General features: G+C 40.2%; 1 protein-coding gene across 1 annotated transcript in view; it reads left to right on the forward strand.

The window, feature by feature from the left end:
* The first annotated feature begins 5,322 nt into the window (after positions 1 to 5,322).
* TP53BP2 (tumor protein p53 binding protein 2) overlaps positions 5,323 to 15,789 on the forward strand; it is a 30,237-nt gene continuing 19,770 nt past the window's right edge. The window contains exons 1-4 of the mRNA XM_009697007.1: positions 5,323 to 5,470; positions 10,084 to 10,197; positions 12,545 to 12,624; positions 13,598 to 13,699. Of these exons, the coding sequence (XP_009695309.1) occupies positions 5,323 to 5,470; positions 10,084 to 10,197; positions 12,545 to 12,624; positions 13,598 to 13,699 (444 nt within the window). The remainder of the gene's footprint in view (positions 5,471 to 10,083; positions 10,198 to 12,544; positions 12,625 to 13,597; positions 13,700 to 15,789) is intronic.

The following is a 15,789-nucleotide window of genomic DNA, read 5'->3' on the forward strand; positions in this document are numbered from 1 at the left end:
AATATTTTTATAAGGGATTGAGTGTTAGTTACCCTGGAAGATTGTTCTCTGTTGTTGAAATTTTATGATCTGAATTAGATCTTTCACTAGAAACTGTTGGGGGCAGGGAAAAGTATGTTCATCCTTTAAACTCAGATAGTTTCAGGATTTGATGAAGTCCATGTATTTTAATTTGCATCACACACAATAATAGAGTTTTCTTCTGAATACTTGCATCCTGAATAATTGGTATATTATTAGTATATTAATTAGAAAATGTCCAATTTAACAGCCTTTTAATACCCAAGATGTGTTATACTGGTTTTATAATAAGTAAGGAGTAAGAGAAGTCTGATCCTTACAGAAACACCATCAAAGCTGAAACGTAAATTGCATTTATATTTTTTTCCCTCCTTTTAATCAATAATTGAGGTCTTCTGATCTAAGGAGAGGATTGATATCGTGTCTTTGATATGGAACAGTATCTCGTTGGATGGATGTAAATTGTAAGGCATGTGTTTGCTCGGGTTTGTGTTCCAAACATGTTTGGAAGCTGTTTTTTTGTGGTTTTGTTTTTTTATTTTTTTTTTTAATATGGCAAAGCAAGAGCCAAAATGTAGTGTGGTCATAGCCTAGCACTTTTCTAGAGTTAGCCATTCGTAAATATTTTACTTTCAGTTGAAGACTTACTTGCAGATGTTGAGAGGTGTTACGTCATATTTAATATCAGTGCAATTGTATGAAATGATCCTGTTGATGAGCTTAGGAACAAGTAGGTCAGATTTACAGGCAAATGTAAGGCTATTTGGGACTGATGTGCAGAAGAGGATTATAAAGTGGGGTGTGACTTGCTTTAATTGATACCATCTTCTCTCCTGTTTGGTTGCTTTTCTTGCTACTTTCTCTTCCTGTTCCTGGGCGTGTTACAGTCCAGACTTAGTGGCTGTAGTTGGAGGTGATGCATAAGTAATGTGGGTTGGAACAAAATGATATATTTCATACTGAGAGGACTCAAAGTTGTAATTCATACCAATTTGGATTTTCTTAGATTTGTGTCTTAAGTGGCAGGCTTTTTTGAGACACAAAGTCCTTCTGTATGTTCAGTACTCTGCTTTGCCATTCAGTTGTTTAAGTCATGTGTCGCAGTCATTCCTTGCAAAAACTCTCTCTTGTTTTAGCTCATGTGTCCTTGGTAATCCCTTTGATGTCCTTGGTGCATCCAATTGAACTGCCTCATTTGGTGACTTCAGAACTGCAAACTTTTATTTTTCTGTGCTGTAGCAGAGTCAGCTGAAATCTATGATGTGATTTTAAAAGGAACTGCTTCGGTAGGTACACAATACATCCCTGGTTTCTTGTAAGTATGCCACAATACTGGAATGCTTTTACATTTTGAAAGCTTTTCAGTACCTATAAACAATGAGTGCATCTTGAGGGTGGGGAATGAGGGGGAAATCTTTAGTTTAGAACTTAGTTAGGGACCTGACTCCTGTTTAAAAGTGCTCGGTCTGTACGCTGGGCCTTCTTAAAACTTAATCTTTAAAAGTCTAAGAGAGGAAAAAACCCCTGTTCAAGGCTGTATGGAATTGTCAGATATTTCAGTATTTGCCTGCATGCTGCCTTTAAAAAGTGCAAGGTCTGACTGAAATTTGTCTTTCTTTTTTTTATCGAGTGTTTCATTTACACCTAGCTTGAAACCGATTTTTTTTTTTTGCATGTTGTTTTTCTTTTTTCCTTCTATCTTAATTCCTTAATGCCTATATATAACTGTCTTAACGTCTTTGGTTTCAGGGAGGAGCAAAAGACTGCTTTATGCTCTAGCTTGATGCAGTCTACATGATTTAAACTTCTGAACAAGGTGTCATGAGAGTATTCATTTCCTTTGTTTTTTTTTTCTGCTGCACAGTGATCAAACAGCAATATAAACTAGCTGGTAGGGTGGTTAATAAATGTTGCATTTGAACTGTTCCCAGGGGAAGGATGATTTCTCAGGATCCCAATGCAAGGTGGTGCAAGCCACAGCAGCCACCAAGGGTTACAGGCAACACCAAGAAGCCATAGTGGGATTTTGGTTCACACCAGCTTCTTTTCTTTCTCCAGGCCTCTCTGGGGAGAGAGACATCTCTGTGATGGATGCTCTCTGCTCAGTGCTTGCCCTAGGCTCAGCCATGGCCAGGTGGGAGCAGGCCACCCCAGGAGACCTTACAGGTTTGCAGGCAGCGAAGCAGGCAGGGATGGCTCCTTGCCTGTCACCTCCAAGGTGATAACATGACCACCATTTGGGTGGGAGAGGAGGGACACAGCTACGTAGAGGACTTCTGAATCATCTCAGCATTGTCCCTGGAACTAAAGGGAAGTGGGATGAGATAACTGTGAAGGTCACGTCAATTTTGTTGCTTTTTAACTGCTTTAGACTCTTAAGACTTTGAGGTCTGTTTTTAGGGAATTTGCAGAGTTTGGTTGCCTTTTTTCCCCCAGTTTTTAGAACATGTGGGATAGAGGTAACGCAGACACTACCAAGTCTCAGAAATGGCCCCCAGACACCAGGTTTGAGTGCTCTTGGCTTAATGTATTAGTAATTATCCTGAGCATTGTGGATAGAAATGGCAACTTGTGATTCTTCCTGTGTAGTTGTCTGTAATGGTAAATCCTAAGGATTAACAACTGGATATAAATGGGCACACTGAAGAGTGAACAGCCCTGCTAGGGTCAAATTAGGTCTGCTTTGTGTATAATGCCATGTTTTTAATAATTTTCTCTTAATTCCCATCTGTGAGCTCATATTTTAAAACTAACAAATGTTCCTGCAGATACACAGCCTGTGCGATTTAGTGTCATTCTGAATACGAGGTTGTACAACATTAAATGTGAAGCATTAATGTGTTTTATGTATCTATATAACCCTGCTCTAAAGCTATTTGGGGGCCTTTTTTTTTTATTTTATACTTTTCTGCCCCAATTTTTGTGATTAAGTGGTATCCTTACCTCGTTGCATGTGGCATCCCTCACTGTCATCCTCCTCTAGAAACACTGCGTTTATAAGACAGCATGTTCAAGTGACAAAAGATTAAAGCTGAGTACCAGAGTTCCTGCTTGGAAAGCTTTGTCTCTTAATTTAGGTCAGTACTTGAATGTGCTGTGCTGTAAACAGCACAACGGTTGCGCCCATCTTCACTGTGTAGTAGGTGTATGTGATAAACTGATCCTACCTGACTGCCTACCACACAGCTCTGGCCCACATGAAGCACACCGGAGAGGGAGCAGTCTTAAAACAAATTCCCCACAGCCCGTGGGTGAGGAGCTGTGACCCCGGCTGGCTGGCGGGATGCTCCCCTCCAAGAGCAGAACTGTGGAGTGGGGAGCAGCCTTGATTCAAGCTTAAAATCCTCAAGTGCTGGGTGTCCCACTCCTGCCTGCCCTCCACAGGATTCACTGGCTCCCATCAGTCAGTAACCGGAATTTTGTTGCTGCCTTTGCATTTTCCACATTCTCTCTCAATTACCCTCCTTACAAGCTCCAAGTGTTCGGTTGTTTTGTTTTGTTGTTTTTTTTTCCCCATAATGTGACAAGGAGATGGTTGGGGGATCTGAACTTTTTCCTAAGGACTGCAGGCAGTTTTGAGCTCTCTTTCAGGAGGCTTTTTCTGCTCTGTGGATATTTGTAGAAGGTGTTTAGGAATTTATCAGAAACTGTTGTTTTGGGGAGCTGGGCAAAACCAGCGATCAGAAACTCTGCATGCTCTTGGTGCAAAATCTGGTGCAGTGCCAGGGCCCGAAATACTGTTTGCAAGTGTTTATACTGCCACAAGCGGGACAAAGACTTACACTCTGTATAACAAGACATGCTGAGTGTGGAGTGTTTTCGCAGAAGTTTTTAAAAGAATTGAGGCAGCTTCTTTTGTAAGGGTGGAGGGGATCTTGGCACTCGAAAGAGCCCTGGAAAAGCTTTGGAGACATCAGGGGTGTGTGTGTGTGTGTATGCTTGTATTCTGGGAGAATCCCCAACAGGGGGTTCCTAAAACTATGAAGAAGATGGGGCTGAGTTTCTGTCTGCAGTGGAATCAAAAATACTCATTCCCGAGTATTCACACAAAATCACAGAAATAATACTTGTGATAATAGTTTTGTTGTTTGGTTGGTTATATTTGATATTTTTTTTTTTTTTTTTAAATTTAGAAGGGTATTTATACCTCTCTCTTGCCTTGCTTGATTTGGACTTTTTTTTTTTACCTTTGAACTGTTGTTTGGGAGGATGTATACCTTTTTACCCTGTAAAAATGAGGACATGCAAGGATATGTTTCTTTCCCTGCAAAAACAGCTTTTCCAGCTGTATGAAAATAGACTGAACTGTGTAGCCTATTGATAAGGTTTCTATGCTTGAAATGCTTAGTGGAGTAATTGCTTTCTGGAGATACCTGACGGATTTTTTTGTGTTGCTGGAAGTCACGCAGCTAGCAGCCAGTTGATACTGAAGTTGAGAATAGGTCTCGGAAGAGAATAGACATTAATTTTTAGCTAGCAGCTAAACTTTGATAGCAGTTTAATATTAATAGCATATGGCGAGGTGGTGTTCAGAGGCAGTAGTCTTCAATATTTTCTATCAAATAAGGCAAATAATTTTTAAAATGCTCGTTTTCTAGTTGTGGGAGGAAAGACACGAGCAGGAATAATGTCTAGCTGTGTGGTGTGTTTATCCAGAACAATAACCAAAGATCAAGGATCCTTCTACAGCTGTGAAGAGGAAGCCAACTAAAATATCCTTGCTTTTCTGTGAATGGTGTTTGGGGGGGACCTTCTATTCAGACAGAGACTAAGGGCATAGCAACTCGACTTGTGTTTTTAAGAAACCTTCCAATGAAATGTGTTGTGGAAATGAAAATTGTTTCCACTTCACTGCATAGGTAATAAGCTGTAGTCTTTTTTTTTTTTCTTTCCCCTGATGTTATTGCTATTTTTTTTCACTATAAAGATTATTTCTGAACTCTAGATGACTTTCTCTTGCTGTGTCAAATGGGTGCAGTATATAAGTATAATAAGGTGGGAGGACACTTCTGGCACATCACCTTAAGAGAGAAGGAAGGAGCAGTAAGTCCAGACTTAAAACCAAACAATCCTCCAGCAATGTAATTTAGTTGAGTAGAGAATTACTTCCATAGTGTCTCACTTCCTTGTACCTTAAAAAGAAATTTGGTTTTGTTTTGAAATTCTGTATGCACAGTAGTTGATAACAAATGATACAATTGTGTTGAAAATAATGCATTTAATGAGAGGATTGTGACTCCAGTATGCAGCCTGGCTTTGTGTTATGAAGTAACTGTGTGCTGTTGGCTTTGTCTTTTCCAGATGTTTCTGACGGTGTACCTCAGTAACAATGAGCAGCACTTCACTGAGGTGCCAGTCACCCCTGAAACAACCTGCAGAGATGTGGTGGAGCTGTGCAAGGAGCCTGGTGAGAATGAGTGCCACCTGGCTGAAGTGTGGTGTGGCTCAGGTAGGTTAGGCTTGCACTTTGTGAATTGCTGGGCATTCGCTGCTTCTAATAAGGTAGCGCATGGAGACCTGACAGACATGATCCTGTCCCAGAGGGTTTCTGCCTTACAGTTTTGTTAGTATCTTCATCAGACCTGCTGTATGATAATGCATCTACAGAAAGGCTTACACATGTAAAAATGAGTTAAAGGCGAAAGAAGGGTAATCAAGCATGCAGATGTTCTGGTGTGTATGCAGCCCTTCTCTGACTCAAATGAGTCTCTGCAGGGCGTGGGGGAGTTGTTTTCTCTTCCTTCTTCTCCCCACAGTGGGATCCCAGTGGCCTGTGTAGGGTTTTTGAAGTGGTAAGTATCAGTAGTTCTGTGACCTAGTCAAAATAATTTCTTCAACCCCATAGCTATTTTCCCTTGCAGTGACAAAGGAAAACTTCCTTTTTCTGATGATGCCTTTACTGTTCCCAATTGTGCTAATTTGATTTCGAAGGGAAGGAGTGTTACCAGAAGTAGTAGGAGTTACCTGTTGTGAAGTACTCTAAAGAAGGTGTGTGGCGGGTGGGAGAGAGGATGTAGAAAGTACTTTTGACTGTCCCCTTTCCTTTTAAGCCAGTGGAAGAGAGTTCTATATATGTGGCTAGTTGTGGCTTTTTTTTTGTTTATTTGGTGTTCTTGCTGATTTTTGTCTTGGAATTTCAAATCTCCCTAGCTTGCAGTGCTTCATTGGAACTGGGTAACATGTCAACAAGCAAATCAAAAGCTAAAGCATGGCTAACTTTTCATGGCTTAAATGGGAAAGGACTCTTGACTATCTCCTGTCTCCATGGTACTCATTAGATACTGGTAGCCATCCAGAGGTGTAAAATAGATGAATCATGGACAGGATTTTAAGTCATGAAAAATAATGATACTTGATCCAACTTCTTTGAGATGCTTCAACAAAATTATGAAAGAATCAGATAAGACCTTATGTTCTGTCTTCCTCTGCTGTCAACTCAGGCTCACAGATGTACAAAGAAGTCTTTGGTGAACTGGAGTTTGTTTAATAGCATGAGATACCTGCATTGTCTCTTGGGTTGTCTTGTGGTTTTTGGTGTGGTAAAACCACTGAATTTATAGTTAGTGTAGCCCCACACCCTGTTAAAGAGCACAGGTTGTGATGGTGAGGGACAGGGTTCTCCTGTCGTTACCAAAGTTGGAGCCCTGCTAGAGTGGGCAGCTCCTCTCCTTATGTTTCCTGAACCTGGATTCTTGATGGGCTTTTGAGATGTTGATGGAGAGTGTGCTGGAAAGGGCATTGAGGCTGTCCTGAAATCAAGGGAAAGCACCTATACAGAGAGGCAAGTGAAGTCTGCCAGTACTTGGTGTCCACATGGTCTGTTAAACTGAAAAGTGAACTTCTGGATGAGTGGGACCGTATAATACATAGAGGTTTTTTTGTAAAATCAAGTTGTCAGCCCCTCTGGTACTCAAGGAGATGTGAGAAAATAATCTGGATACAGAAACATGAAGTGAAGCGGAGAATTTTTTCTGAGATTAGTCTTTGCAAAAATGTCATGAGATACCACAAGAACAGATATCTAAATGTGACTTGCACAGCTATTGTTGTTATACAGTGAAAACCTTGACAAGTGTTTTAGGAACTAAATTATTGCTTCCTTCACTGATCCTGTCATATTTGCTAATTATTTATTTCTATATACAAACACTGGTGTGTATGTAAAACTGTATACAGTTTCAAATTGTGCTTGGTAATGAAAAATGCAGTAGTCTCAAATCGAGTAACATTAAAAGACTCGAGTACTGCATGAAGTATATGCATGTTGTTTTGGGTAAAATATATCCTTTATTAAGCATCTGTGTAAGATCCAGTAGGAACCGTTTGCAAGATGTGTTTTCATAAATATCTTTGAGAGGGGGGGTGGGTAGGGAGAGAAATAACTTTTAGTTTTTACTTAATCTCACTTTAGATGTCGGCAAAGTTCACTATCTTGTTTTGCCAAGATACGCCATGACTTCTCCTTTGTTTGCATTTTACACTGAAGAAATTAAACTTTATTCTACAACAAATGTGATGCATGGCAGCTAGCTTTCTGAGGTAGAAGCAAAAGCTTTATGTTGGAAAATGACTTCTCAGACCTCAGTTACTGAGATTCTTCCTAGATAGCTTGTCTCTTTTTCTGACACTTGCTCAGGAATTTGAGCTTCTGTTGTCAGAACTTATTAAGCGTACTTTGGAAGATTGCTGCAAGTGTGCTTGAGGCACTCTGCTCCCTGAAGGGGGCAAGTTTACTGCTCTGCTGTTCTCCCAGTTTTGCTTGAAATTTGGTGAGTATCAGGGCATTCTTGATCTTCCTATTATTGCCAGAATTCTGTTGAGTGACTACCTTGGTCACCGTGGAAAGCAGTCAAAAGGTGTGTGCATGTATAAAGACTTTTTTTTTTTTTTTTTCTTTGAGACAGACTGGGAATTAAAAATGAAGTCTGATTGTTTGTTCTTCTTGAGCTTTGCAAATGTAGATTTGTTTGGTATTTGAAATTCTCTTTGACCTTCCTTTGAAGTCACTGAGTGGTATTGACAGAATCCTTGTGGAAAGGGCATCTCTCTTGATTATAGAGTTTCAGTTGAATATTCTTTAAGATAGAAATCTGACAGCAATACTGTTGGTTTGTTGTTTTTGCCTTTGTTTTTCTTGAATTAAGGTTTAGCAGATTAAGAGCTTTTTTAGCTGTCTAGACAAGTAACCGCCGAGAGACTTCTTTTTCTGTAACAGTGACCTACTTGCTTATTCTGTAAAGCTAATCTCTTTTGACAGTGACTCCAGAAATTTTCCTTCCTAGATTGCTTGAGCACAGCTGCAGCATTTTCATTTAAAGAAACACTTTTATGTTGAAAAGTGCTTTTCAAATGCTGAAAACGTATGTTAGTAGCTCCTCTTCTTATGAAACTGAAAACATTCATACTTAACACCAACAATTTTTCCCCTGAATTGATTATTCCATATTAAGATAGTGACCTTGAAAGACTCTCCATTGAATATGAATGAACTACTATGTGATTTCTTTCTTGTCCTTTTTTCCACCTCCCCCCCCTTTTCCTCCCCTTGCTTAAATAATGAAAGGAAACATCCAACAAAAGCAACATCAGGAAGAACAAAACTGGTGCAAAAGTGGGAGTATTTAATTTTGGTATTTGTCTGCTTGTGTTATTTCTCACGCCAGGAACAATATATTCTGTGTGTCTGGCACTCAGTGCAAATGGATCTAATCTGATCATGAGTATTAGATGGTGTCATAAGATACTATGACAGTATCCTGACTACGTAAAGTTGACTACTATAATATATTGACCACATATTTGCCATCACTTTTAACATAGGCATAAAAATGTATAGTAAAATGTCTAGAATAACAAAAGCTATTCTTTTTATGTAAAGATTTGGAGGCCAATAAGTAATTCTAATTATATCTTCTCTGTGAACTCTCGGCTATGAAGTGTGTAAAATTTGGAAGAACAGTAATACAGAAAGGGAGGAGTACTGATAAATGAAGGCGGTAGATATAGACTCCCATTGGATTTTTGTAATATCAAAAGGCAACAAGTAAGGCTTAAAAATTAGAGATGTTACTGAATCCTGAACTTGGGAACAAGAGCAATAAAAGAAATTCAGTGGACCTTGTGCATGTAACTTTTCAAGAAACTTCATCTTAGCTGTCTCAAAAGAATAGCAAATTCTTATTGGACTTGCTTTTCACTGTCTTGTCTTTCTTTCCTTTGAGCCACGAATCCAAAATAGTTTGGCTTTTCCAGGTTTATCAGAAACACGGCTTTTGAAATGCATGTGATCTGAACCTCATCAAATTTATTGTCCGAGAGAGTGAGCCAGATCTATGGCTGACAGGAACTATAGGAGAACGCTTGAAGTGACAGGAGCTGTGATGGCTTGCTGAGGATCAGACCCGTTGGGTACTGCCTAGGAGCCTCTTCAGGGTATTGAGTGCTTCTGCCAGAGCTTGAATGCAAGGACTGCAATCTGGCATTTGATTGCAACCCGTAGGAAGCATTAAGAGAAGAATTCCCCTTCTCTGAGAGTTTATCTTTGCATCTTTCTTAATTCTCATTGGAATAGGAAGTAAATGAGTCCATGTAGGAATTGGGGCAGAGGAACCTTTGAGGAGGGGGTGGGAATGACTGAGAAATAAGTTTGTTGGAGGTACTACAGAAATGGAACAAAAGGTACACTAGCACCTTTCCTGCGGTGGTGAGTGGATAAGATGATTAGCAAATACAAGACTTCAGGCACTAGAGCCAAAAGCTCTAAATTACCTGTTTGCTTCCCCTTGGGCTGTGACAGTGCCTCAGCTCCTCCCTTGAGGGGTGGACTTTTAAAGGGTTATATCTGCTTTTCAGAGGTGGTAGTTTAATTTCAGAAGCAAGGAGTGGTACAGCACTTTTCAAAGGGAAAGGTAGAAATGCCTTGGGTGAGGGCAAGGGTTTGGTGCACACCCTGCACCTGAGTAATAACAGGTGTTCAAGTGAAAGATGATGGACAGATTGTTTTTGTTTTGTTTTGGTATGTGCATAGGGATGTAATAGCCAGCTGGCTTTTTACCTTTTCAGAACGTCCCATAGCCGATAACGAACGGATGCTGGATATTTTGCAGCGCTTTGGGATGCAGAGAAGTGAGGTTCGTTTCTTTCTTCGGCATGAACGCTCTCCCTGCCGGGAAGCAGGTAGGTGTTGATCTCAGCTGGTTCATTTGTCTAAGTTTCATTTTGTTTGTCAAGATTGAGGAAACAGCTTGTGTATGTTGTTTATTAATGTTGGTAGTCAGTATGGTGTTGCAGCCCTTTTTGGTCTGAGCATTATTTTCTTCTGAATAGAGAATGCTAGTAACGGAAAACCTGTTCATTTTGGTAAATAATTCATCCTCCCTTGCCAGATCTGGGGACATTAAATTCAAATTGAAACTTACAGGTTTTCTAGAACTGATCATCACCAAAGCATCCAAGCACATCCTGTGTTAAATATATTGGTCACAGCTAAATATCTAGAGATCTGTGATAGTCTCTTCTTTTAAATCTAGTAACCAAACTGTTGTCCAGTAATGTAATTTATTACTTGGGTTTAGGATGTTTCACATGGGTAATACTTTACCAGGGTGATAAACTTAGCATACTTGGCAAAAGATAGAGTTCTTCGATGTTTCTCCCACAATCTACACATTTGTATTTATTTCGGGAGTAGCATCAAATGAACTGCCTAGTCAGGTTCTCTGAGAACGTAATAACTATGCATTGAAAATCTAAATAAAGAAAATTACTTTTTGCTCTACAAGTTTTTTCTGTGCATTCCATATTGATCTCTTCAGTAGAATCCTTAAGACTTTTACCTTTAAATCAGTCGTCATCTTCCCGTTTTTCTGTTTTCATCCTTGGTAATCTTCCTTGGTATTGGAAATACTGCATTTGTGTTAAGTGGCATTGTACATAGCATGTTTTAAAACTGGCTAAATGTATCTTGATGTTTGAAATGCGTAATAATGATAGAATGAGTACATGAAAAGTTAAAGCTGTGCCATCTATACATACTAAGGATCTTATAGTGCAGTTTAGTTGTCAGGATGTAGTTTTTCAAGTCCAGGGTGCTTATACTATATGGATTATTGGCATTTTATTGACCACAGCATTGCTAAGCAATATGCTTGAGGAAGAGCAAATGAATAGTTAGGAGCACTTCAGTTAGTCAAAAGCAGCGTGACCAGCAGGTCGAGAGAGAGGATTCTCCCCCTCTACCCCACTCTGGTGAGACCCCCCTGCAGTACTGCCTTCAGCTCCGGGGCCCCAAACACCAGAGGGACATGGACCTGTTGGAGTGAGTCCAGGGGAGGCCACGAAGATGATCCGAGGGCTGGAGCACCTCTTCTGTGAGGACAGGCTGAGAGAGTTGGGGTTGCTCAGCGTGGAGAAGAGAAGGCTCTGGGGAGACCTTACAGCAGCCTTCCAGTACCTAAAGGGGCCGACAAGAAAGCTGGGGAGGGACTTTTTACAAGGGCATGGAGTGATAGAACAAGGGATAATGGCTTTAAACTGGAAGAGGGAAGATTCAGATTAGGTATCGGGAAGAAATTCTTCACTGTGAGAATAGTGAGGCACCGGAACAGGTTGCCCGGAGAAGCTGTGGATGCCCCATCCCTGGCAGCGTTCGAGGCCAGGTTGGATGGGGCTTTAAGCAACCTGGTCTAGTGGAAGGTGTACCTGCCCATGGCAGGGGAGTTGGGACGTGGTGGTCTTTAAGGTCTCTTCCAACCAAACCATTCTATGATTCTAGGTAGATGCTCTTGAAATAGGTATCAAGTGGGCAAGAAGCTAACAGAGATGGCTTCATGCTGTATGTATGTCCTACAAGGAAATGAGTGAGCTTGGTATTTGGCATCTGAACACCATTTGTACATAACTTGATGGAAACGTTCAAGTAGGATTCTAGTTAAGTAGCATCTTTACTGTCACAATGACTGCCAGGAAGAAAAAAATTTGTGGTTTTAAACTTTGATGTGCAAATAGTTAGCTGTAGATTAAATGGTGCATCTTTCATGATAGGTAACTAACCTTTAACTATTGTTATTTATATTCTCTGTGAGACAGTTGACAAAGGCGGACCAGAACATCTAGGTGTTGGTTTTAAGACATTGTGGTCCAAATGCCTCTCTGTGAATTAACCAGATATTTTTGTGTCATTTGCAGAGGGGAGCATGTTTTTGTGACAATTCGTCTATAATGCAGACTTACTAGGGGCTTGTTGACAGTGGGGGAAATATTGAAATAGCATACTGTTGGTTAAGCTTTTTGTTTGTCTGTTTTTTCAACAGTCTTATATCTTAAAATAAATATTGACAATGAACAGCAGCCTCTTCTTAAAATATCTTGTGTCATCAGTGAAGTTTATCTTAGTGATAAGAGCATGTTGTTTAAGCCAAAATGATTGTACTGTTTCTCCTTTTGTATTGAATGCTATGTCTAAAGGGATAAGAAAAATTCTAAAATATCTTACCATCTTTGGCTTTCCTGTATTTATGTCTAGGGACTGGACAAAGGTCTCAAGATCCAGCCTTAAAAAGAAATGGTGTGAAAGTGCCTGGTGATCGAAGAATAGAGAATGGAGTAAGTGCTTGATACAATGGCCAGTATAGTCAAAATGGAGTCCTCCCTTCCTTTGAGATACTAGTGCAAATCCTACCCTGGAAACTAAGATGCTATTTTGGAGAGATTTTGAATGTCTGCTCTAAACCAGACACAAAACCTCTAGCAGTTATCACCCTTGATTTCAGTTCTTAAGATGTCTCTGAGATCCATTGGCTGCCATATCTGTATTTGCTGCTCTGAGATCACCCATACAAATTGAGCGTACTTTCCTTTTTCTACTCCCATTGAAAATCTTCTCTTGTTTTCCTTCAGTTCATTGATTATTTTCACATTTGGTTTTGTGTTGGAGATCCCTTAGTTCCAGATTTCAAGTTGAGACCAGTTAGCGTTTCAGCATTGAATCCACCGTCTGTCATTTATTGTTGGTCCAGAAGATATAACTATGGATATAAGATTGAATCTAGATTCAGGAAACAGATTAGGAACAGATAACTAATGTAATAATAGTGCTACCTTTGAGGGTGGTGGGTTTTTTCCCCCCTACTATATTTAAAATAGACTAAAGTCTATTTTCTTAGACTTACGTTGAAGTGCTTTGAATTGCAACAATACACCTACGACCACAGATCCATCTTGCCGTGTGCTGAGCGTTCTGAGCTCAGTCAAAGCTGATTCATGCTGAGCTTAATTATAAAGGGCTCTGAAATGCCTATTTAAAATGCTACTGGGGTTTTGCTAGGAATATTAATGTTTCAAGAGATGTCAGCTTATGTGTATTGCTGGATTGGGCTGCGCATGTGTATGAGCTTACAACTATTTATTCTTTTACCATGAAAACGTGCCGTTTCTTTCCAATTATTTTATTGGATATTCCGTGGTTGTTGTTATTTTTAAATACCTTTATCGTACTTCTCTGCAGTAGCTCTATTGAGTTGCATGCTAGCCAAATTAAAAATTCTAGACTTAGCATGCTTTGGATTTTCTTTGACAGGTCAGTGCTCCAAGGATGGATATGACACTGGCTGAACTTCAGGAAATGGCATCACGCCAGCAGCAACAAATTGAGGCTCAACAGCAAATGCTGGCTAACAAGGTGAGTTTGGAATGAGATTGTTTACAGCCAGGAACAAAGGTACTAAGTGTCACATGAGGTGGAGGGAGGGTTGAGGATTTGGGGTGTTTTCACCTCTTATAAACAGAGGGCTCCCTCTCTTTAAATTTGAAAGTCAACCTATGCAGATATCCAATAGTAAAACATTAAATAATAGCTTCCTAAATAGCTTACTGAGAGGATACAGCATATAACATTAATATATTGTCATTCATCCTGGTGGCTCTGCCAGCCCTATTTGTGTTCTGTGTGGTGACCAGCCATTCACTGGTTTGATCACTCAACAATGGTTTTGTCTCTGGATATAATGGTGTCCTGTAATGATATCTTGCTTTCTCCTGACAGAGTTCAATGTGCCTGGTTTCCTGGGGCAGCTGTCTGCAAAAGATGGCATGTATGTGATAAAAGTAACTAGGAGAGTGATTTATAAAATGCTTGCTGAACAATAACAAAAAAGCTATTGAAAGCACACAGGATGCTCCTGGATCGTTTAGGGGAAAAAATACTCTGAATACATCTGCAGAATGGTGGCATGAATTTCATATTTGACTGAAGTGTTGTTGGTTCATGCTTCTCCTGAAAATACCACGGAAAACGGTGCTTTTTGCAGAGAATTGTTAAAAGTGAGCCCATCCTGAAGAGGACTTGGCTGTCTGCATGGATGAGTTCCCATGTCTTTCAGAATGTGCTCTACAGGGGAAGGCGGCTGCTCTGGGGCTCTTGTCTTGCTAATCCTCCTCTGTCAGAAGCCCTGTCTCGCTCTCCTTTTGAGGTAGCAGAATTCTGCACCCTGCCTCCCCGTGCCCCCCGCCCCGTTTAGCATCTTGTTTGGTTCCCTTGGCTTTCATTGTCTCAGGGGACTGCTTCAAACTGTGGCACCTGCAAAGTGGTACTATGGCCTGTCAAAATAGCCAATAAAACTTTATTTCTCTTTTATGGTAAGAACTGGTATGAAGAAGATGCAAATATAAATGTAAGAAATCAGTCAATCAACCAAGTGATTAGAGTTTTCGCTTGAACTTTAGCAGCACAGTTAGTACCTATCTTGCCCAGATTAATTTGTCAAGGTAGAATGTTGCCCTCTTCTTGGTTCCAACTGACAGAAGAGTGTTTCATACAAAAGAGAAGCCTAAACTTTCATAACTTCTGGCTGTTTTGCTCACAGATGATGGTAATAGACCTTGATCTTATAAATAGCAATAACACTGTAATCACTATATATGGAACCAGAAATCGGAACACTCTCTATATATTTACTATAAAGGGAATTGTACAAGATTTAAAAAAAAAAAATAATTATGAGTTTGAGACTGGATAGCTACCCATCCAGGTAGATGTCTGCTGCCTGTGGTTTGCAGAAGTAGTCTTGTGGGTGTCCCATGGGAGAATTTTTCGCTTAACATTGTGCCTCTGAAAGGGCATCTAGGAAAGCAGGTTTGTTCCAAAGAGAGGCATTCCATCGCCTCTTTCCTGCCTTCTGAAATCAGATGCAATATTAAAAATAGATTCTGAGGGGGAAGAATGCTTTCATTTTAGACATGAGCTGTAATATCTGTTTTTTGACATTTTCCTGTGTGGGATTGACTCTAAACTAGTGCATATGCTGCAGGTGCTGCCTGGCTTCCTCTGGAAGGCAAGCTCACTCTTTTGCTCTTTTTTTTATTCGAAGTGCACAAGAGTGTCTGTTTCTAAATATGACTGGTGACTTTTTTTTTTGGAGGAAGTATTGAGTTCTAATTTTAGTAAGGAGTGGTAGTCTTGGCTGTTAGTGGGTGCTTGGGAAAGTCTTAGTAGTTCTACCTCTGGAACAACCTATCATCTCCGGAACTGGAAACCATGCGTAATGGCCAGTGATTTAAAGGAAGCCTCTGTAAGTGATGTAGTGCTTTCTTTTAGCTCTAAACTATAGACATCCGTATATAGAAACTCACAGCACACCATTTGAGGGGAGACCTGATTGCCCTCTACAATGACCTGAAAGGAGGTTGCAGCAAGGTGGGGGTTGGGCTCTTCTCCCCCGTAACTAGCGATAGGAGAAGAGGAAACGGTCTCAAGTTGTGCCAGGGTAGGTT

This window comes from Cariama cristata, unplaced genomic scaffold, assembly GCF_000690535.1.
Source record: "Cariama cristata isolate BGI_N322 unplaced genomic scaffold, ASM69053v1 scaffold19833, whole genome shotgun sequence".
NCBI classification, from domain to species: Eukaryota; Metazoa; Chordata; class Aves; order Cariamiformes; family Cariamidae; genus Cariama; species Cariama cristata.